Source organism: Sminthopsis crassicaudata, chromosome 4, assembly GCF_048593235.1.
Source record: "Sminthopsis crassicaudata isolate SCR6 chromosome 4, ASM4859323v1, whole genome shotgun sequence".
In the NCBI taxonomy this organism is placed as follows: domain Eukaryota; kingdom Metazoa; phylum Chordata; class Mammalia; order Dasyuromorphia; family Dasyuridae; genus Sminthopsis; species Sminthopsis crassicaudata.
The window spans coordinates 117,498,609-117,522,861 of NC_133620.1; the positions used below are offsets into that span (position 1 = coordinate 117,498,609).

Below are 24,253 nucleotides of genomic sequence, written 5' to 3' on the forward strand. Positions count from 1 at the left end.
GGGTGATATAGATGATGATCTTGCAATTATGCAATCCATGAAACTGAGACTTAGTCATAAGGAGGAGGTTTTTTGTCACCTTTTTTGTTTTTTTGCACTGGAAGATAACAAAGGAAGCACTAGCATTATAAAATTAAAGGATGAAATACATAAATATATTTTGTCTTGGTCTTGGTGTCTGCCACCACTTAGAGATAGCTGTTGCCATGCTGATCAGTGTGGGAGGGAGTATATAACTACAGCAAATTTAGGCGCTGAAATCCGGATCTGGCCTCACGTGGCCAGGCAGAAAGACATGGAAACAGACTGAACTAAGAAAAATCTTTATTTACTGTGAACTTGTTTATATCAGTATGGAACCTCAGCAGCTTGATCCCAGATTATAATTCTTCACTTCTTTAAGCCTTTTTCTTGTTTCCAGTGATTTACTGATTCTACTTCTATTCCCAAAATCTCTATCTACCTGGAGCTTCTTAGCTGATCAGATTATCCTTCTGTATAGACACCTTCTGGCTGTGACCATCCCTTAGCCTGATACACTTCAAAGTCCTTGCAATGAACTTTGACCATTTAAGCATATGAAAGATCTGATCCCCAGCCTTGGACAAGTAGGTAGCCCAGAAGGCCAGGTTGCTATTCCTCCTGAGATTCTTTTCAAACTCATTAATTGTAAATTTATAATAACATTAGTAAGTGACAGAAACTTACCATGACAATAAGCATTTTTTTTGCCAAATTGAAGTCGAAGCAAGCAATAGACATAGACAAAAGGAAAGGATACTTACAGGAGCCAGACTGTCATAGGGGTTTGGTTTGGGTGCCAGAGAGGGAAGCATTTAATACAGTCAATGTCAATCATTTTTTTTTGAATCACTGGATATATGAGGGCAGCTAGGTATGATAGTATTTAGTGCACTGGGTCTGGAGTCAGGAAAACTCATCTTCTACATTCAAATCTAGCCCCAGACATTAACTAGCTGTGTGACTCTGTGCAAGTAACTTAATCCTGTTTATCTCAGTTTCCTCCTCATTATGAAATGAGCTAGAAAAGTAATAGCAAACTACTCCATTATGTTTACCAAGAAATAACATATAAGGTAATATGTTGACTAAGCCCTAGTTCCTGCTCCTAGTACCTTGTATATGAAATTTTAGCACATTGATTTACTCATGAGCACTAATAATTTCTGGAAAAAGTAAAACATTTTACTTAAGTAAGTGATTAGTCTTGAAAATAAAAATGTAAACTGTCCCCCCTATTAATTACTTATAGAAACAGAATAGACTATTATTTCCTTCTGGATTTTAGCTCTTAGTTCTTTATTCTTTAGTCTGAATATTTCCATTACTATATAGAAGAAACAGTGGCTTAATAATTATTTATCTCCTCGGAAATTTTAGCACTTATCTAGTGCTACTTTCTTGGCCATCAATTATATAGTCTAGTGATACTTCTTAAATTATTGTTTAATATTTTATATATTTATGTCTTGTCTTTCAGTTGGATGGATAGGAAACATATTTTCCATAGCACCCACTACATCCTTTCAAAGAGCTGATGCTCAATTATTTGATTGTTACAGCTACAACAAATTAATCACAAAGTTGTTTAATAAAAGCTAATTAATAGGGAGCCTAAAGACTGTTGCATATTAAGTACTTTATAAATGCTTCTCAATGGAGAAACTGAGAGATAACCAATAGGCAATCTATGTGCTCTATAGTATTTATGTATACACTACAACATATTGGGCAGAATCTCTGTGGAGAACTTATTATGGGAGAATCTAGACAATATGAACTCCATGAAAATATTTATCTTTATATTGTTAAGACTTAGTATATAGCAAGTACTTAATGCTTTCTTTACTGACAAAACTCACATAAGATGAGAAAACCTAAATGAGCTACAGTCTGAAGAGAGTATACTTGAGGATCTGTATGCTCAGTTGAGTGAAACCTGCATATGTTGGTACTTTATTTCTTTAGTATCTTGCCATAGCAACTCAAGTATGAAAGATTCATCTATTCGTCTGTCAAACATATATCATACTTACTGCATTCAATACATTGTGATAGTATTAAAAAAAAAACATTATTAAGTCTCTGGATCTAGCAGCCAACAGATACATTAAAAAAAAAAAAGCAATTGATTTAGGAAATAAAAATAAGCTTAACTTTCTGAATGTCACATTTGGTATGTGCATATGATTGGGAAGAAACCATAGCAATCTGGTATCAGTTATCTGATTTTAGATATGTGAAATCTGTATGTATTTGGCTTTTAAACAATAAAATTATGGAAGTTAATTACTTCAGATCCTTCTCTGAAATACTGGTACATTTCTTGATAAATCTTGTCAATGTATTCTCCCTATTACATAATTCTGTTAATATTAGTTCTCTTTTCAAAAATTTCCAGTGATTTTCTATTACTGTTAGGATAGACTCATTTTGTCATTCAAGGCCTTTGGTAGTTTGTCTCTAAAGTTATTTCATACTACTCTACTTCATACTCTATTTCAGCCATATAAAATCAGTGGTAATTTCCAGGTCTACTCTTTTATTTCAGTGCATTTGTATACATCAATTCCCATCTCTGGAATAGACTCTCTATATCCTCACATGTTGAAATACTTTCCTGCTTTCAAGGTCCAATTGAATTGATACCTTTTCCACGAGATCTTACTTTTGTTCCTCTTCCCCTAATACAGATGATTTCTCATAGTTGAAGCATCTGTGAGATTATAGGATCCTAGATTTAGAGCTAGAAGAGACCTCAGAGATTGTTTAGTCCCAGATGCTCTCATTTTATAGTTGAGAAAATTGAGGCTCAATAAGATTAAATGACTTTCCTACAGTCACTGACTTTGTAAGTTTGGACTCCTCTTCCTGATGCTAGCTGGTCCTGAAAGGAGTTCAAATCCTTCCTCAAACATTTACAAACTACAATGCACCATCTAAATGCCTCTATACTTTTTACTCTATGTTTGATTTCTCCTAGGTACTTTTCTTGTTGTAACTTGTAATTGTTTATGTATATATCACACTTACAAACTAGATTCTGAGCTTCTTGAAGGTTAAGAATTATACCAGTTTCCTCTTTTGTATTATCAAAGCTTTGTAAATAACAGGTGCATGACATTTTTATTGATTTGAACTGAGGACCCCTTTCCATCTCTAAAATCCTCAACTCAGAGTCAATCTGCAGAATGAAATAAAAAGGGTGGAAGCTACAGAAAGTGGCAAATTTTAATTGAATATGAAGGGGGGAGGGGACAAAAACTGTTTTGTTTTTTTTTTTTGATTATTTGCTCAGAAGGAGAATTTGTTGTGTCAGGAAGGGTAAAGAGTTTCCCTATCTTGGAGAAGACTAGCAAAAACTTCAAGTAACGCTTCTTGAAGATAGTGCATAAGAGTTTACTATTCCTGCATGACTAGGATTAGATAACTTCTGATATCCCTTCTAATTTTGAAATTCTAAGAATTTTATACTAAATCCTCCTTTTCAAGGAGAACTTATAGCAAAATCCAGTGAAATAAAAATAATAATTTTTTAAAAATCCTGGAATTTTTAACCAATATAATCTTTAAAAATACATCTTTATTTATTTCTTCAATTATTAGTTACTGGCAATAATATTATCTCAAATGAGGTTTTAAAAATGAACAGACTGAATTTGGTTAATGGACTAAAAGACAACAACTCAAAGCAAGTAAAAATTCATTTTTGGTCATAATTTCATATAGACACAAGAAATCTACTATATTCTATATATAAAGTATAAGGGTGATACATCATAGCATCAGAAAAATTGAGAGCATCTTACTTTGTTGAGATATACTGTAATACATATTTAACTAAGAATACTCTATTGTATACATAAGGAAGGCAGGACTCATGTCTGCAAAAAGGAAAGAGGTTCAATAAGTTTTTTTTTAAATCACCTCAATCATGAATTATTAATCCCTTAATGCACACGTACATTTTTGCTTCATTAAACATCAAGCACTAAACCATGGAAGCAAATGAGGTTTGTTTGGATGTGATTTTTGGACAGATGGAGTTGTTTTTGTAGTAATTTGTTAGCCAGAATAATGGAAGGCATGCCCACTTTGAGGTTTATGTATCAATATATTACTATTTTACATGTTACTGACATGCTTGTTCTATACTTGTATTTTAGCTGTATGCTATCATCTGTCTTTTACTTTTACTGACTGCCAACAACATGAGCAGTACAGTGCTGCTTATTTACCCAAATGAACTTTAACATTTACACATTGGTCTGTGAAACCATGTGGTCTAGGGAACTGAGAACTGAAAACCTGGATTCCAGTCCCAGCTCTGCTTGTAATTAGCTTTACTGCCTTGTACTGTGTAGTGAATCTTGTCTAGTGCAAGATATCAATTAGTGCCACTACTGCCAGCTGTCTGCTTTGTAGCCTGGCATGCTTCTGTACGCTTGGACAAATCACTGGAACTCTATGCCTCTCAGTTCTCTCATTTGCACAAAGGAGATAAAAAAAAAAAAAAAAAAAAAAAAAAAAAAAAAAAAAAAAAAAAAGTATGTGTCACAGGATTACCATGAGGAGAACCTTTGAAAATTATTTTCTTGAATTGATCATGCACTAAAATTTATTACGAATTCTGAAACTACTAATACAGTTGAGCCTTGGGTCATTAAGATCATTACACACTTTCCCTACTATTTCCACTTTTTTTTTTGGGGGGGGGAGGTAAACTTTTTGCGTGGGCAACTTTCTCAGTGTGACTAAATGTAGACCTCTCTGTCTGGCAATGCCAAATCTTCTTAGGGCCCACAAGGTGCTGCTGTAAAAATGTTTTAATAAAAAACTTGTTCTCAGATGTACATTGTGATTCAGGATATTTTCTTGGGAGTTTCATAAAATAACTCATGTTTGGAATGTGGTGACAGTTAATTATAGGGGTTGAATGACTTTAAATATCTAATTCCCCTTTCATTTGCTTTGTAAGTTGGAGAATGGAGTGATTTCAACATAAAATAATTTTTAAAACAGTAATTAACCAATAACTGTCCCTTCTCCTTGATCTTAGGGAGTGTTTGAAATAAATGTAAATAGAAGATGGAAACATTTTGTCCTTGGGAGCTTTGCTATTTTACTGTTTTTAGGGCTAGCCAGTTAAGATGATTGAGTCAAATTTGAACTATCCTTCAATGAGTTTGGGGGAGAAAACCCTATGCTACCCAAATATGCCTTGTTGGGTATATTCTAGTGAATATTTCACATTTGTAGTATTACAAATAGTACCTACCCAAATAGTTCCTTCAAATTGGATAAACTGCATGAAAAGGTCAAGATTTTCAGTATCTTAGAGTTCTCGGTACATTTGAGGGAATACATTTTTTAAAGTAGCCGTATGCTCACATATATATTTACACATGTGTATATGTCCACACACAGATCTCAGAATTCATGTACAGGCATCTCCATATGTACATGTGTGCATGTAGCACATATCCTCCTCAATAAAACATTTTCATTTCCCCTTAGCTTCAACTCCCATTCATAACTTAGTGGATAAAATGCCAATAAGGAAAATGGGGAATAGCTGAATAAAATGGTAAAACTGAACAGAGCAAGATGTGAGAAAACCTTATCAACTAATCTAAGATTAGACTAAAATATGGCTGCAGTGAAGTATGACTCTTGGGGAAGATACTACATCGTGTTCTCCGGGGGATTTAATTAGGAGTAGATTAATGGAAGGCTGAAGTGGGTCAATCACTTGGATGAAGAGTGAAAAAAAAGTTGGAGACAAGCTTCCTCTCTCATTGAACGTGCTTCTAATGACAATCGTTTCCCAGGAAGTGGGGACTGGCAAATGCAAATGTTGTGACATCCCCAAAGGTACAAAGGTATGTATTTTAAGTGAGTCAGCTACCTCCTTCCTGTACCCCAAACCCAGAAAAATTTGAATCATTCTACATCTTTTCACCCTAGTTCGCTGAAGGGCCAAAATCTCTCTTTGAAGGCTCTTGGTAGACCTTGTGCAGTTCTTCCTCTGTCCACTTCTTAAGATGGTCTAGGATGGAATGAGTCATGATAGAATCCGGAGAGGCGATAGGGAGCAGTGTGTGGGATACTCCAATAGAAGAGAGGAAAGAGGGGGAAGAGCATCCTCGTTTGGCGAGACGTACTATCTGTAAATACCGTATCTCAATACAGCACTTAACTAAGAATATGGAGAGAAAGAAAGAAATGGTGAAAGATGAACAGAGAACAGAATAGAGCAACGCTGGGGGAGGGGGAAGAGTTATTGTGTTAATTTTTTAAAAGACCCGTAAGTATTCCTTTTGCACAAAGTCATTTAATTCCACTTAACGCCGAAGGAACAAAAGGGACAAGAGGTGCCTCGACTACTTTTTGCCCTGCATTGGGGTAAGGACCAAAAATAAACTGTGAAGTGGACTTGATGAGAGGAGGAGGAGGGGCCGATGGGGGGGAAAAGAGAGGAGGAGGAGGAGTAAGAGGTGGGAGAGGGAGGAGGGGGGAAGAGGAGGAGGCTCCGCATGCCTAATGAGGGAATGAATGGAGGCGCCCCCCCCGCCCCCACCCCCGGCTGGCGCCCGCCCACCCGGCGGCGGCAGCGGCCAAATGCCTCTTCGCTGTGCGTGCTGCGCCCGCCAGCCCGGATCCAGGGGGAGGCTGCTCGGCGGTGTCGCTCCTCACTGCTGAGCTGAGCGTCCGATACCGGAAAGCGGAGGAGCGGGGAAGGGGTGGCGGGGCCGCCTCGGGCCGGGTGCGCTTGAATGCCCGGCACGGCCCGGCGCCGCGCACCTGAGGAGACCGGCGGAGAGCGAGCAGGGGGCGGGGACGGTGGCGACAGGAGGAGGAGGAAGGAGCAGAATACGCGGCGGCGGCGGGACGTGCTGGCCGCCCGGGCCGGTCCTGTCCTCTCCTCGGGGCTCAAGCTTCGCCCCGCCTGCTGGGATTTGAGGCTCGAACATCTCTCATGACCCGGAGAGCCTAGCGGGACCTGCCATCCATCCCTTCTCCATCCTCCCCTCCCTCCCCGCTCCTGACACCCGCCCTCCTCCTTTCGTCCTCCCTCCTCTTCCCCCCTCCCCGCTCGCTCCTCGCCGTCGCTCTCCTTTCCCGGCGCCGCGGGAAGCGGGTTCTCTCCCCCTTCGCTCCCTCGTCCTCGTCCTCTCTTTCCCCCGCCCGCTCGGGACCGCGCACTGCGGGCCGGCCCGCTCCTCGCCCGCCTCCGACCGGGGCCTTCCCGCCCCCTCCAGTCCGGCCCGCCCCCCGCGCTCCCCGCCTCCCCTCCTCCCTGGCTGGGCGGCCGAGACCCGGGAGCGACCCCGCGGCAGTCGCCGCGCCCGCACAAAATGTCTGCCCGGACGCCATTGCCGACCGTGAACGAGCGGGACGCGGAGAATGTGAGTAAAGCGGCACGTCCCCCCCCTCCCCCAGGGCCGCGCCCGCCGCGCCTCTTCCCCCCCACCCCCCCGCCCGGCTGGGGCCCGGCCTGCTGGAGCCGGGAGCCGGCGGTCCTCATCCTCCTCCCAGCTCAGGGCCGGGGGGCGGAGAGGGGGGGGTGTGTGGATATGGGTCCCCTCCCCCCTCGGAGCCGGGGGCAGGATCCGCGTTATTAATGGAGTCGTGGAAGGGGCGATGGAAATGCGGGGGGGAGGAGGAGATGGCAGGCTCATCTTCCTGCGAAGAAGGCGCTTGGAGGCCGGCTTTATTTATGCCTCTGCATCTGTACGCACGAGCCGCGGCTTCCCCGTGGCACACCCCGCCGCTGCTGCGCTCTCTGGCGCGCCCCCATCCTTCCCTCTCGGACCCTCTCCTCGCCCTCCTCCGCCCCCTTTCCATCGCCCGTGACTTCGCTTTTTGCAACATTGTATCTCTACTTTTTTATTCGGGGAAAGGGATAAGAGTCGAGTCGAGTCCAGCCGGAGGTGGACACGGGAAGTGTGTCTATCTGTGCGTTTATGTTTACCCAGCTATGAATGGGGTTGTTGGGCTGAAATCAGCCAATTTTTCAAAAACCCCAGCTTCTTTGGCCTGGGGTTAGGACAGGAGATTTTAAAGCCTTATAAAGCCAACAGCGCTTTCTTTTCATCAAGTTGGTAGTGATGATTCTGGGCAGGTTCTACTTTAAATATCTCTTTCTCTAGTATGTCACTAGGGTGCGGGTCAGTGAGGAGAAGGGTTTGTCACTGCCGTGCCTTTTACAAACAGCTCTCAGGAATATTTATGAAGATGCAGGCTTCTCAGAGCATTTAAATTCTTAACCCAAAGAATCTTGTTAAAATAGTAATGTCTCTTAAAAAGATCCATATTCTCTCAAGGTTTTTATTGAAAGAAGAACCCAAAAACTAATCATGGCATTTAAATGGGGCTTTTTCCTTGAGTCTTTGCTTGTTTCTGGGGAATAAAAAGTCTTACCTGCTTCCTAGAGGCTTTGATAGTCTGGTTAACAAGTTGGTACTTCACAGCTCTTAAATTTTGAACAACTTAATAGATTCTTAGACAAAAGATGTGAGATTAGAGATTTAAGTTCGTTTCTGTAGCTCTTGGGTAGGATTATAGATTTTAGAGCCTGATCGTTTGGAGTATGTAAACATGTTACAATGCAGAAATTTCAGCAAAATAACATTTAGATGTCACGTTAGTGACTGGAATCGCAAGAGTTTTTGTTCTTGATTCAAATCTGGGATAACAAAAATATTATGGAGCCACTGATAGATTAAAAATTGTGATTTAAGAAATTGCATCATTAGTGACTTTATATATAATAGAGTCGGTATTAAATCAAAGTAAGCCATAAGGATAGAGGGGAAAAGGTCTCATTTGTTAGTAGAGATTAGTTGTAAAGCATAGCTGCATCCAAAATATTTATACACTTCTCCATTATTGATGTTTGTGAATAGAAGGTAAGATAGAATGAGTAGAATATTTTTATGTCTGTTAATTTTCTTTTGAAGATAATGATTTTCTCCTAGCGTTTGAGCATATTTTTTCTATATTTTTCTTAAAAGAATCAACATTGTCTGTCACTCAGTATAGAATCAGTACAGAATGTAGTATTATGTATAAAGGCATGGTAAAAATATTTTAAAATTAAGCAAGAATCAATGCCAATTGTATGAATATGCTTTAAGTCAAGGATAATTGCAAACTCTGTAGGTCCATAATATCTTTGGTTGGTACAGGGATGAGAAGACAAAGTGAAGCAGTTTCTGCCCTCCAGAAGTACACATTTTTAGGAGAAGTCAATTTTGCATGTATAGATGTATGCAAAGCAGATAACCTTGGAGGGGTAAGTAGTAGCATGAGGAACCAGAAAAGGCCTCCTGTTAAGGTAGCTTTTCAGCTGATTTATGAAGGAAACCAGAGATTGCAGGTGACAAAGGAGAGAAGAAGGAATATTCCAGACATGGGAGATAGCTACAGCAATGTCAAGGACAGGGGAGAAAATTGTATTCATAAGTGATGTCTGAGGAATCATACATAGCCTGTAGAGTTACTGGAGTGAGAGAGTGAAATGTAAAAAAATCTTAAAGGTTTCTGATTAAAAGTAGTGCTGAAAAATTACTCATTTGGAATTAATCTAGTTGAAAATTGTGAATATTTTTTGTGAATAGTTCTCTTGATCTGGATTTTCAAGTCATCATTCTAGATAGAATTGATTTTCCTTACTTCTCTGATTTTCTCATATCTCTAAACTAAGTTACTAAATATTAAATCACACTATTCATTCCCTTAGGATTATTCCCTAAACTTAGTAAATTGTTTTCAATTAAAGAAAAGTAAACTGCTAGTCCCTCACTCCTCCTACTAACATGTATTTTACAAGAAGGCTGCTAGGTGGCATAATGGATGGACTTGGACTGGAGGAAAGATAATCTGAGTTCAAATTATTTCTTTGACACTTGCTAGCTATGTGATCCTGGGCAAATCATTTAACCTTTCTCCAACTGAGTTTCCTCATCTGTAAAATGGGGGTTATATCTACTTTCCAAGTTTTTTGTGAGGATAAGTCAGATTACACATATACACCTATGTATATAATACTCAGATTAAGTATGTGATAAGCTTTCTTCAGTGGTCTCAGCTGATAATAGAGGTTACTTATAAAGTAGAATAAATGGCATGCAAATAAGAAAGCAGTAACGGATTAATAATAGTGTTGGGCATGATATTTACGTTGTATATATGTTAAATCTATTTAATGTATGTACAAACGTTTCCCCCACAGAATGTAAAGTGCTTGAGAGCAAGTCTGTTTCTATCTCTCTTTTTTGTCTTTATATCCCCAATACCTTGACAATTGTACGCTTAATAGATGCTTGTCAGTTGATTATTATTATGATTTTTTTTTTTGAGGGAAAAGAGGGTTAAGCAACTTGCCTAGAGTCACACAGCTAGTAAGTGTCTGAGACTGAATTTGAACTCAGGATCTCTGGATTCTAGAACAGGTTCTATCCATGGTTTCTCCATTTGATTAATTCTTGCCATTAGGAACTTACAGTTTAGTTGTGCGGAAGACAAGGCCAGTAGACCAAAACAGTTAGTGGGCAGTACTAGAACATATAATTTTTTTTTTCATTTTCTTTCTCTTTTTTTTTTTAAATTAAAGTTTTTTATTTTTCAAAGCATATACATGGACAATTCTTCATCATTAGCCCTTGCAAAACCCTGTATTCCAATTTTCCTCGTCTTTCCCCATGCCCTCCCCTAGATGGCAGGTAGTCCAATATACGTTAAACATGGTAAAAATATATGTTAAATCCAATAAATATATACATGCTTATGCAATTATCATACCGCACACAAAAAAAAGGAAGCAAAAATAAAATGCAAGTGAACAACAACAGAAAGAGTGAAAATGCTATGTTGTGGTCCCACAGTCTTCTCTCTGGGTATAGATGGCTCTCTTTATCACTGCACAATTGGAATAGGTTTGAATCATCTTGTTGTTGAAGAGAGCCATGTCCATCAGAATTGATCATTGTGTAATTTTGTTGTTGTCATGTATAATGATCTTTTAGTTCTGCTCATTTCACTTAGCATCAGTTCATGTAAGTCTCTCCAGGCCTCTCTGATATCATCCTGTTGTTCGTTTCTTACAGAACAATAATATTCCATAACATTCATATATCATAACTTATTCAACCATTCTCCAATTATTGAGCATCCATTCAGTTTCCAGTTTTTTGCCACTACAAAAAGGGCTGCCACAAACATTTTTGCACATGTGGGTCCCTTTCCCTCCTTTAAGATCTCTTTGGTATATAAGCCCACTAATAATGCTGCTGGATCCAAGAGTATGCACAGTTTGATAACTTTTTGAGCATAGTTCCAAATTGCTCTCCAGAATCGCTGGATCTGTAGAACATGTAACTTAAGCACTATAGAATGTGAGGTGTATTAATAAGGATTATTAAATAAACTTGTCTTACATTTTCTGTTCCCCAATAACTGATAGTAAACATACTTCCTTCTTACCTATAGTAACAGCAAGTTAATTTGTCTAAATATGTTAATATTGGCTTAATTAATCAAACTTACCTTTCACTAATAGTTTTTACTTGAAACAAAAGCATTTTTCCAAGTAATTCATAGAAATTTTCTTATAATATGAATAAGCATTAGAAAAATCAATAACAAAAAACAAACAAACAAAAAAAACAAACCTTTTCTCCACAACCACTGGGAAGACTAAGGTCAGTAGCATGAACACTTTGCCACATTTTCAGCATAAAAAATTATATTTGTAGATATATGTATGAGTGTGAGATTTTTACAATATGCACCCTTATGAACCTAATAAAATTGAGATTTTTTTCTTTTTGGGAATAGTGTATATATACTTTTCAAAGAATATTTAGTTTAAGATCCTATGTGCATATTCTCTAGATGATGAAATACAATTATGTCATAATGGATTTCTCAGTTGATGAAACATTTAATATTGAGCAATTTAAAAAGTTGCACATAATAGAACTTAGCTATGCAGAATATTTTATTTTACTCTACTAAGTTGGGTGTTTTTACAATGAATATTGTGGGGTTTTTTTTCTGTTTGTCAATTCAGGAACAATTATCCCAATTCCTATGGGGTTAGTAAAATTGTACGTTGCTAGTTTAAAATAAAAAAAAATTGAAGCATTTAAAAAATTAAAAAAAAAACTTTTCGTAATACCCATTTTATAGACCTGACTCACTTTTTACATATAGCCAAGACTAGGAAAACTGTGACTGGGATACTTTTGGAGCAGCTTTAAAACTTATATTTGTATTGGGTTTCTGGAGACTGTTTGGCAGTGTATATTCTATCCATAGTTGCTCTATGGAACTTACCACTGAAGGATCAAGTAAATGAGGAGGTAATTTATTCAGTACCTGTATTACATAGTAGAAAATTATTCAATAGCAGTACTACCTGTACATCATTCACCTCTCTATTTACTACTATGTTGCCTCTTTTCTGTTTTTCCTCCAAATGATTTTAAAAAACAAATAAAAATGTTCCATGCTATTTCCATATAAAAGTAGACATCATGCTTTACTAATTCCCATCCATATTTTTGTCTGAGCTGTTCTTTACCTCTGAACCCCCAAATGTAAATAATCATACTCTGTTTTGAGATTTAGCTCAACTTTCTCATCCTCTACCAAGCCTTCATCAATAAGCATTTAATTAAGTGCAAAGTAAGAATACAAAAATAAAACTAAAATAGCCCTTCCATCAAGAAGCTTATGTCTCCATTATGTATGTGTGTGTTTACAGAGATATAAATATAGGTATATGCACAATAGATTCTAGATCACTTCAGGCAGCTGGTAGTAAGAATGAAGAGTTGAGATTATAAACAGGGGTGACTGGAAAAATGAAGTGTTTCAGTAAATCCCATTTTGAATTGGCTACTGCTCTTGTGAAAAGAAGGGGAAAGTATTTTCTTTTATTTCCCAGGTTCCTAATTTTTCTCTTTGTTTAGGACATTTCTAGTTTGGAATTTTGGCAGATAATTTGCTAGTTTGTGAATTTATAATATATTTTATTGTGTAATTTGTAAGAGAGGATGATGCTTTGATTTTGTAATACTTGTCAGTATAGTCAAATTTGATTTGACAAATTTGGGAGGTGCCAGTTAGTTTATTTATTTTTTTATTTTTTTTATAACATTATCCCTTGTATTCATTTTTCCAAATTATCCCTCCCTCCACTCCCTCCCCCCCATGACAGGCAATGCCATACATTTTACATGTGTTACAATAAAACCTAGATACAATATATGTGTGTAAATACCATTTTCTTGTTACACATTAAGTATTAGATTCCGAAGGTATAAGTAACCTGGGTAGCTAGGCAGTAGTGCTAACAATTTACATTCACTTCCCAGTGTTCCTTCTCTGGGTGTAGTTATTTCTGTCCATCATTGATCAACTGGAAGTGAGTTGGATCTTCTTTATGTTGAAGATATCCACTTCCATCAGAATATATCTTCATACAGCATTGAAATGTACAGTGATCTTCTGGTTCTATTCATTTCACTCAGCATCAGTTGATGTAAGTCTCTCCAAGCCTCTCTGTATTCCTCCTGCTGGTCATTTCTTACAGAGCAATAATATTCCATAACCTTCATATACCATAATTTACCCAACCATTCTCCAATTGATGGACATCCATTCATCTTCCAGTTTCTAGCTACAACAAAAAGAGCTGCCACAAACATTTTGGCACATACAGGTCCCTTTCCACTCTTTAGTATTTCTTTGGGATATAAGCCCAATAGCAGCAATGCTGGGTCAAAGGGTATGCACAGTTTGATAACTTTTTGGGCATAGTTCCAAATTGCTCTCCAGAATGGCTGGATTCTTTCACAACTCCACTAGCAATGTATCAGTGTTCCCAGTTTTTCCCACATCCCCTCCAACATTCATCATTATTTGTTCCTGTCATTTTAGCCAATCTGACAGGTGTGTAGTGGTATCTCAGAGTTGTCTTAATTTGCATTTCTCTGATCAGTAGTGATTTGGAACACTCTTTCATATGAGTGGAAATAGTTTCAATTTCATCATCTGAGAATTGTCTGTTCATATCCTTTGACCATTTATCAATTGGAGAATGGTTTGATAAATTAGCGTCAGTTCTCTCTATATATTTTGGAAATGAGACCTTTGTCAGAACCTTTAACTTTAAAAATATTTTCCCAATTTGTTACTTCCCTTCTAATCTTGTTTGCATTAGTATTGTTTGTACAGAAACTTTTTAGTTTGATGTAATCAAAATCTTCTATTTTGTGACCAATAATGATCTCTAGTTCTCCTCTGGTCATAAATTCCTTCCTTCTCCACAGGTCTGAGAGGTAGACTATTTTCTGTTTCTCTAATCTATTTATTATCTCATTCTTTATGCCTAAATCATGGACCCATTTTGATCTTATCTTGGTATATGGTGTTAAGTGTGGATCCATATCTAATTTCTGCCATACTAATTTCCAGTTGTCCCAACAGTTTTTTCCAAATAATGAATTTTTATCCCTAATGTTGGTATCTTTAGGTTTGTCAAAGATTAGATTGCTATAGATGTACCCTTTTTTGCCCTTTGTATCTAATCTGTTCCACTGATCTGCCGGTCTATTTCTTAGCCAATACCAAATGGTTTTGGTGACTGCTGTTATATATAATATAGCTTTAGATCAGGTACACTTAGACCACCTTCCTCTGACTTTTTTTTCATTAGTTCCCTTGCAATTCTCGACCTTTTATTCTTCCATATGAATTTTGTTGTTATTTTTTTCTAGGTCATTAAAATAGTTTCTTGGGAGTCTGATTGGTATAGCACTAAATAAATAGATTAGTTTGGGGAGTATTGTCATCTTTATTATAATCGCTCGGCCTATCCAAGAGCACTGAATGTCTTTCCAATTATTTAAATCTGACTTTATTTTTGTGGCAAGTGTTTTGTAATTTTTCTCATATAATTCCTGACTATTCTTTGGTAGATGGATTCCCAAATACTTTATACTCTCAACATTTGTTTGGAATGGAATTTCTCTTTGTATCTCTTGCTGTTGCATTTTGTTGGTGGTGCCAGTTAGTTTAAAAAAAAAATATTGTTTAATTAAGTTCTACTTTACAGTATAGTATAGTATAGTATAGTATAGTATAGTACCAAACATGAATCACCATGGTAATTGGTAATCAGACTTAGAGAAGCTAGTAATAAACTGGCAAATCTGAAATTGCCTGTGATCCAATGAATCACAAAGAGCTCCCCTTGGGAGACAGCAAGAAATAGAGTAATGAAGTCAGGTACATATGGATTGGGCAAGAGTTTTCAAATCTTAGGACTTCTAAATTGTTTACCTCTTGTGCCCCAATATTTTCTGAAGCCTTTTTTCTCACCATATTTTTAATTTAATTTTATAATGCTGTGTGTGATATAGGGGCAACTCTAGATTTAGATTTCTATCACTGTATCACTCCACTTGATTATTTGTAACATCTACTTAGGTTTCACTGTTTCCTCTTCTTTAGAATGATGAATGTAGGAAAGAGTTCTGGGCTGAGAATATGGTTGTTTTGCTTGGTCCAGCTCTGAGACTATCAAATTATAGAAACCTTAGGAAAGTCATTATGTGTTTCTTCTATCCTGAAAACATAGGTTTATTCAATCTTGTAGTCTACATTGATTTTTCCATATCTTTAGCATTATTATCTATATTTTGTCTCATTTTGTCACTAATAGTTACTTCTTTTGTCACTTCAGTAATAGCTCTATGCTCAAATAGCATCTTTTTTTTTTTTTTTTTTTTTTTTTTTGGTAAGAAACTTTGTTACCAAGAATTTAAAAAAAAAAAAAAGTAGAATTGAAATAGCAAGCATTGTACATGTTATTTTAATTGAGCCTGAAAACCCTGTGAAGTAGTTGTTTCAAATATTATTGTGCCTAATTTAATAACATGGATACTTGGGATCAGCCAGTGAAGGAACTTGTCATGGTCAGATAGTTAGCATTTACTTAGTATCTCCTCTTTGCCAGATACTGGGAGGAAGGCAAAAACTTTGACCCTCACAAGGCACTCCCTGCTTTCCAGAAGCCTATGGTCTGATGGGGGTGGGGAGGAGAAGGGAGGAGACAGTAGGCAAACAACTATTTATAAACAAAATATATAGATAAAATAAATTGAAGGTAATATCAGAGGAATGTTACCAAGATTAAGTTGGACTGGAAAAGGCCTCTTGGAGAAACTGGGACTTTAATTAAGACTTGAAAGAAATCAGGGAAGCCAGATGGTAAAGAGAAGGGAGAGAATTCTGGATGTGGAACAATGAAAACATTGGTTGGAGATGGAGTGGTGAGAATATGAGGAACAGCAAAAGAAGATCATTGTTCCCTGGGACATAAAGGGGAATAAAATATAAGAAAAGGAAAAAATTGGAAGGAGTCATGCCATGAAAGGCTCTATATTTCAAATAGAGGACTTTCTATTTGATCCTGGAGGCTATAAGGAGTCAGTGGAGTTGATTGAATGAGGGAGAGGGTTGTGTGCCATGTAATCATTCCTGTATTTTAGGACGATTAGTTGGATAGCTTTAGTGGAGGATAGATTGAAGTGGTCACACAATTATTAATAAACTTAAGAAAAAGGACTTAAATATGCTCTTCCTTTAAGTTTAACACTTGGTGATTTTTTTTTTTTTTTTACTTCCAGGCTGCTCCAAAAGGAATAAATGGTATTGAAATATTAAATTATAACTAAAATAAAATTTAAATCAAGGCTTTTAAAGCTGAGACTGAAAAATAGTGTGGACTAGTGGATAGAATTTGGATACCCCGGGCCGCAATTACTGATTGTTGATTCTACCTTTTTAGTTTGTGCCTTTGCAACCTCCAAGGCTACATTTCCCTTAAAGATCTGCTTAAGGTGAAGATCTTTGCTAAATTCTCTTCTGGACTAAGCCACAATGAGGTACTGTCTTTTTCTCTCTGAGTGTCTTCCCTCAAATGGGGCCATTCTCCTTACTCTATCTGACTCTGGACTATGCTAGATAATGGCTTTCTCTTATCTCATGGAGTACTTCCTTTCTCTTGGTTACTTCCCTTGGAGAACTGTCTTTTCCCTTGCTAACTATAAGCTCAACTCTATTTCATATTTGCCTCTCCTGGTGTGCTTATTTTATCTTTTATTTTTGTCTGTAAACTCTTCTAAATCTTTATTTTGACAAAGGGAAAAAAAAAGAAAGAACCTCAGACATCACATAGTCTTCCTTATTTTGTAGATAAGGAAACTGAAAACCAGAGAGGTGGTAACTTAACCAGCAAAAATTATTAATAAAAACAAGACTGGAACCCAAGTCTTCTAACACCTTATCCTTCCACTTTATCTTCCTTCATTTTCTTCAATAATCATTTTGTACTAAGCAGCACTAGTGGATCAATAATTTCATTGCTCCTTCAGCTTTGTGCATGCTTTTTTTCCATCTTATTTTAATGATTCATAACTTGTAAAATTGTCCATAATACGACTTAGTAGTTGTAAGAGCCCTAATATATATGTATATATGTGCGTGTATCATATGTGTATGTCCATATATTATAATGTACTTGGCATGGAACACTTGAAATGTATTTTTATACGTATTGAAAGTGTGTGTGTGTGTGTGTGTGTGTGTGTGTGTGTGTGTGCGCGCGCGCGCGCATATCTATGAATTTGTCCTAATCCTTCATTTGGCAAAGATGTTTCCTTTTCCAGTTAAGGTTCCTTAGCTTTTCCAGGAGGAAAGAGGAAAATGATAGAACAAATCTGTCCCATACTCTCAGAAGATATAAGCTATAGGTCCAGCAGAAGATCATTTGATCAAAAGTCTTTTTTTTTTTTAAAGTTTATTTAACATCTCGTGTCTTAGACATGTCTTAAATAGATAAATTCTTTGAGGATAGAGACCTTGTTGGTTTTTTTCATTCCTCTCATAGGGTGATAGTAAGGTAGAGGATGATGGATGTTGAATAAATGCTTAAAATATCACTCTATATAGATGCATATCTATATGGATGTATGTAGATATAAACACACACACACAAATAATAACTGGTTTACTAAACTAAACTTAAAGGGTAGTTGTGATAATTGCATTAAAATAAGGAGAAAGGGCCTTTAAAAAGTCTTATATTGATGAAATTCTAAAAAGAACTAATTTCTTAAGACCACCTGAAGTGTTCTGTTTTCTATATGAAATTTTGAGGAATTATTTTAATTTTTTTCTTGGTTTATTTATACTTTTATCAGGTTTCTTTTCATAGTGTTGACATCAAGATTAAAGTGAAAGTTGGTTTTCATTTTTTAATTATAACTTTAGAAATCGAGAAACAAAACAAAAATACATTTAAATTGCATCTAGTAATTTAAAGATGAGATTCCTATTTTGCTTTGTATATTGAGATTGATGTGAGATTTTGTGAAGATATGAAACCAGAAGCCTTTAAGGAATATAAAAAAACATAACTTGTACATAATTAAAATGTGCTTTTGAAGTGTGTATAGTTTATTTTTTAATAGGGACTTAAATTTTATTAAAGTTTATGTCCTCAATTAAACTTTTGAAATGTAACATTCAATAGTTCGATCTCCAGAAATATTATTAAATATGCTGTAATTTGTAAAGTACCAAGTGTGGTCTTGAGTAAATGTTTACATAACCTTTATCCATAATAATTGGTTTGTTGGTTTAGGGTAATAGATTTGGAGCTAAAAACGACCTTAGAGTTCAACTTTTAGTTCAACTTTTTCATTTTAAAGAGAGATTAACTGAGACCCAAAGGGTAAATCTTATCTATTTTTACACAAGTAAGGGGCAGACTCAGGATTTGTATGGAGGAGTTTATATTTGACCTGAGAATTCTTTATTTCCTGGTCTTTTCACTGTACCATGCTGCCTTTCATTGACATTTTGATTTTCACATAAATTAGTCTGAAAATTTTTAAGTACAAAAATGTCTTTTTATTATGCCAGCCAAGATTTGTAAAACCCATGATTTTCAAAGTATAAAAAGTTTTTCAAAGTTTATAGACATTAGCTCTTTTTGTATATTCTACAACTCTGAGAGAAAGATGGTAAATAAGGAAATGAAGGTTTAGAGATTTCCTCTACCACTCTTCCCTTTCACAGTCAAACACTGAGGGAAAAAGTTATCTGTGATATTCTCTGATACTTCATTTTCTTTTCCTTTTATTCACTTCTTAGCCCCTTGAAATCTGACTATTGATAATCATCATTCTATTGAAACTGAACTCTTTAAAGTAACTATTGATCTTTTAAAATCTTTTATTTTTTAAATCTTTAATCTCTTTTTAACTGAAATAATAAGTTTTATTCAATTAAGAAACATCTTTTTTTTTTTCCTTTCTTCCCAGAGAAAAAAATTAAATCAAAACTCGTGTAACAAATATGAATAGTCAAGCAAGACACATTCTGGTACTAATCATTTCAGATTATGGGTCTCCTTCTGTATGCTGAATATAGCAGGATACAGAGCTTGTTTTATCACTGGTTCTCTGGAATCATGGGTGATCATTGTCCATTCTTTGAAAGTTATTTATTTGTTTTTATAGTATTGTTAATTATTGTATAATTGTTCTCCTGGTTCTGCTTTGTTCTTATAAATTTTTATAAGTTCTTATAAGCCTTTTCAGGTTTCTCAGATAAGACTTTACTGTCAACTTTTATCATTCCTCATGGCACAATAATAATATGCTATTGCATTGATATGCCATAATTTGTTTAGCTATTCTTTAATTGATAAAAACTTCTTTAATTTCTATAGCTAATAAACCATGAAAAGAGATGTTAAGGATGGGTTTAGTTTTTGTTTTGGGGGTTGTTGTTGTTTTAATATATATATGAGTCCTTTTCCTTCTTTAGGATCTCTTTGAAGTATAGGCATAGTAGTGGTATTGCTAGGTCAAAAGGGATGCACTGCTAATGATCTCTTAGTAGCTAAATCCAGTGGCCTTTTATTCACTTGTAGCATTGTTACTTTCAACTATCCTCTTTTGATTTCATTCCTGCTCTCTCTAAATTCTCTTCCTACCTTTCTGACCACTCTTATCAGTATATTGCTAAATTTTAATCCATCTGCTTATCCTGATTGTGGGTGGTGACAGAGAGAGGAAAGAAAATTTGGGGATTCACTGTGTGAAGTCCTCCCTCATCTTTTACAAGTATAACCCCATTCCATTAAATATTCAATAGATTCATGTAATCCTAGGCAGGTTATTTCATCTGACTACGGATTAGTTTCCTTGTTTATGAAATGAGAGGGTTGGGTCACACTGTTTCTAAGATTTTTTCCACTTTAAAACTGATCCTAGGTCATTCTATTTCTAAGCCTTAGTTTCCTAAGGAGGGGTTTGGATATGGTGGTCTCTAGATTTCTTCCAGCTATAAATCTCTGATCCTGTGATCCATGAACTGTTTCTCACATTTGATATTTAATGTCTGCTTTCTTCATGCCTTTGCACTGGATGTTATGTGAGTCTTGAATATACTTTTCTCCTAAGAGACAGAGGACCTGTTAGAATACCTAGCTTTTTTGCATAGTTCATTTCTGGTGCTACTTCCTCTGTGAATTATCCCTTTCATTCCTGGCCCCTTCCTTCTCTCTCTGTTTCTCTGTCTCTTTCTGTCTTTCTGTCTCTCTCTGATACCACTATTCACATAGTCTCTCATATCTTCTCTTTCTTTACCTCCTATCTAAGAATAGTAATAAGAACCTTTTGGGTTCATACACACTAATTTTTTCATATGTCTTCTCTGTATTCTACTTGTTTCCATTTTTCTAATACAAACTTTCATTTCTAGCTACTTGGGTTAATGGTTTCCTCACAAAACATGCTTCCTCGATTTCCTTCCCTTTTTCCAATCTAACTTTTGTACTGATGTGGGAATAATCTTTCTTATGTGTAAGTCTTCGTATGTTACTTCTTTACCTAAAAAATATCCATTGTCTTAAACTTACCTATTGAATAAAGTATCTTTACTTTTTTTTTATTTTTTTAATTTAAAAAAAATTTTATTCATTTTTCCAAATTATCCCTTCCCTCCCTCCACTCCCTCCCCCCCCCCCATGGCAGATAATCCCATACATTTTACATGTGTGACAATATAACCTAGAGTATCTTTACTTCTTGACCTCCTGTAGCACTTTGTTTTGTACTTCTCTAATTTAGTTATCATGGCTTACAGTTATTATTTGTTAGCTTTCCATTGGATTGTAAACTCCATGAGGATAGATTTAGAACATTATAAAAAATGAGTTCACTTCAGAGTCAGAGAACCGAGTTTTGAATGCCAGTTACTGCTTGAATGAATTTATAATGTAAAGAATCCTTGATCTGGAGTCAGAGGGTCTGTTAAAACTCTGACTCTGGTACATCTTACTGTGTGATCTTGGGTAGTCATTTAATCTCCCTGGATCTGAGTTTCCTCATCTGTAGAATGAGAGTTGGATTCAATGATCTCTAAAAGTCCTTCCAGCTCTAAATCTGACCTCCCAATGGAATGTATCTTGTTTAAACTTTGTCTATACCCTATTGCTAGTATTGCATTACCACAAGCACTTGGTGAGAAAACAAGATCACCAGTTTTTTTGTTAGGAATTATGAGTTCATTTTTTTTTTTTTAGTTGTAACTTCATAAGACATTTTTATTTATCTGTTTCCAAAAATGATACTTAATGGTGATATACATGATTTTTTTTTCCTTTTCTAAGCGCAGAAGTTTCATCTTGGCCAACATTATTTAAGAGCAATTTAATTTTGAAATATTCAGGTTCTACTACCATTTCAAAGTAAGAACAGAATAATTATAGTGGTGCTTGAATACAGAGATAGGTAATTCAGAGGTCATTTATTTCAACCAGTATTTAGCAGTAGTGATCAAAGTGGGAGGAATAAAATAAGACTAATAAGATATAGTTTTTTAACTTATAGCTTTTCACATTAGTAAGGATGGGTCACATACAAAGAACAGAGCTGTTTGTTGAGGCTTCAGTTTTCTTTTTTGTTTTTACTTGTGACAACATTTTAACTCATATAGGAGAGGAAAGATTTGTTCTATAAATTTTTAGATACAGAGCAGGATTTAGAATTATAATTGATCTTACTGGAGAGCTTTAAGTGGAGTTGATATTATTTTTTATGTAGTATTCATTTTAAAGTGAAGTAATCGAGTAGATAAAGCACTGAAACTCAGCTCAGAGTCCCATGTTCACTTTCACCACTGACACATACAAGTTTTATGATCTTGCAAGTTATTTACCTTGAGTTCATATCCTCATCTGCAAAATGGGGATAATGATATTTAATAATGTTAATATTGGGCCAGAATAAAATAACTCAGTAGTTTATATATGCTACCTTTAATGTGTTATGTAAATGACAGTGCACACCATATTGGCCATTTTTTTCTAATTGTTTCCCCTTTCTTCCAGTGTATAGTTAAACTAAGATCTTTTGAATGTTTATGAATCTCATCTGGGATATTCTGCATTGTGGTAGAGTTTGTTATAATTAGCATGATGTCATCTTCAAACAGGAGCATCTGAAAGTAAAGTACCTCTCATCATAGGGAATCTCTCCTTGACTTGGGCTCTGGACTGTATCTCCTCTGTGATGGTAGTGTCTTTATTTTATTTTGTTTCCCTTTTTTGGTCTTGTTTAATATTAATGATCAGAGGGGTGCTAAATAAGCTCTCTGCTCAGTATTTCTTTCTCCCTCCTCTATACCTTTTCATAGTATATAGAGCCAGACATTTTGTTGGAGCAGAACTCATAAGGTGGCATTTTGCTAGAATTGGAAATAGTGGATGCTCATTGATTGGGGAATGGCTAAATAAATTGTAGTACACAAATATGATGAAAAAATGTGCTGTAAGAAGTGATGAATGTGATCATTACAAAGAAGCATGCAAAGATTTACAAGATCTGATGCAAAGTAAAGTAAGCAGAGCTAAGAAAACAATAATAAAGTTACAACATTGTAAACTGGAAGAGCAACTACAAAAACATTCAAAAGCAAGGATTGCAGTATTACAAACAACAGGCATAGAGGCAAAGAAAAAAATATGAACATCCTCCACCTCACTCTCTTGAGATGTAGGATGTCCACAGGCGTGGTACATTGCATGTTATTTCAGACATTTTTTAAAAGTGTTGCTGTTACTTTTGTCTTTTCTTCTCATTATCTTCTTTAAAAAAATTTATTTTTATGTGAAATGGCTGTCTAGGAGAGGGGAGAGAGGATATTGGGAGAAATCCTGGAGAAGTTAAAACTAAAGATATCAATAGAATTTATCAAAAAAGTTGGCATTTTGCTCTACCAAATCAAATGGATTTTTTATATGGTCAAATAGTAAATATCTTATTTCTTCCATATCATCCAGTTGTGTAAAAATGTAATCTACTTTTGTGTAGTATTCCTTTAAAAAGCCTTTCTGTTCCCTCTTAATACCTTATAACTTTGATAAATCTACATCTATTATGCTAAAATAGAGAAATGATCTCTTCAATTTGAATGTTTCTTCCAGTGATAGACATCACAACCTATCCAAGTATGTCCCTCATAGGGAGTTTTTCTCTTAAGTCCTCCCATACGTTTGCCATGGAATCACCTAACATGCTAGAGGTCTTCCTTGATACTGAGATGATACCAATGAAGTATTTGTAATATTTCCCTGATATCTCTCGGCTTTAGCATTTAAGCAACTCCTCATCTTTAAGCCTCAGATATGACCCTATGACCTTTTTGCTTCTATTCTTTGAAATTCTTCATTAGTTATATGATGCAATCTTCTCATGCTCACCATGTTACATTGTTCTCTGTATGCTTATTGCTTCTAATACTTTGATTATTGTGTTACCTAGTTGGCAGCCATATAATACTGGTACAATCAAAATGATGGGCTGTTGTTTTGGAAGGAAATTTGGTGTCATTAAAGGAGTTTTGTAATTTCCTTATGGCAATCCAAATCAGTTTTCTTCCTCCTGTTTAATTTGCAATTGGTATTCCTTATTGTATAAATTATTATAAATAATTGAAAGATGTAGAGAATATACACTATCGGTCTCTATTCACTGTTTTTAAGAAACATTTTATTCAGTATAACCCATTGTAAAATTATTTTATTCAGTATAACCCATTGTAAAATGGTATCTTCTATACCATATGTAAAAATCATTCAAGA

The 24,253-nt window shown here is 35.9% G+C and overlaps 1 protein-coding gene across 15 annotated transcripts in view; it reads left to right on the forward strand.

Moving 5' to 3' along the window:
* The first annotated feature begins 6,307 nt into the window (after positions 1-6,307).
* The window catches only part of MARK1 (microtubule affinity regulating kinase 1), a 147,417-nt gene continuing 129,471 nt past the window's right edge, over positions 6,308-24,253 (forward strand). For 3 of the 15 annotated variants that reach the window (XM_074309207.1, XM_074309211.1, XM_074309210.1), the window contains exon 1: positions 6,740-7,430. In XM_074309207.1, coding sequence (XP_074165308.1) covers positions 7,380-7,430 — 51 coding nt within the window. In that variant the 5' untranslated portion in view covers positions 6,740-7,379. Of the gene's footprint in view, positions 6,427-6,727; positions 7,431-24,253 lie in introns of those variants that run through there. The other 12 variants (XM_074309201.1, XM_074309203.1, XM_074309214.1 and 9 more) reach the window with 11 other exon arrangements.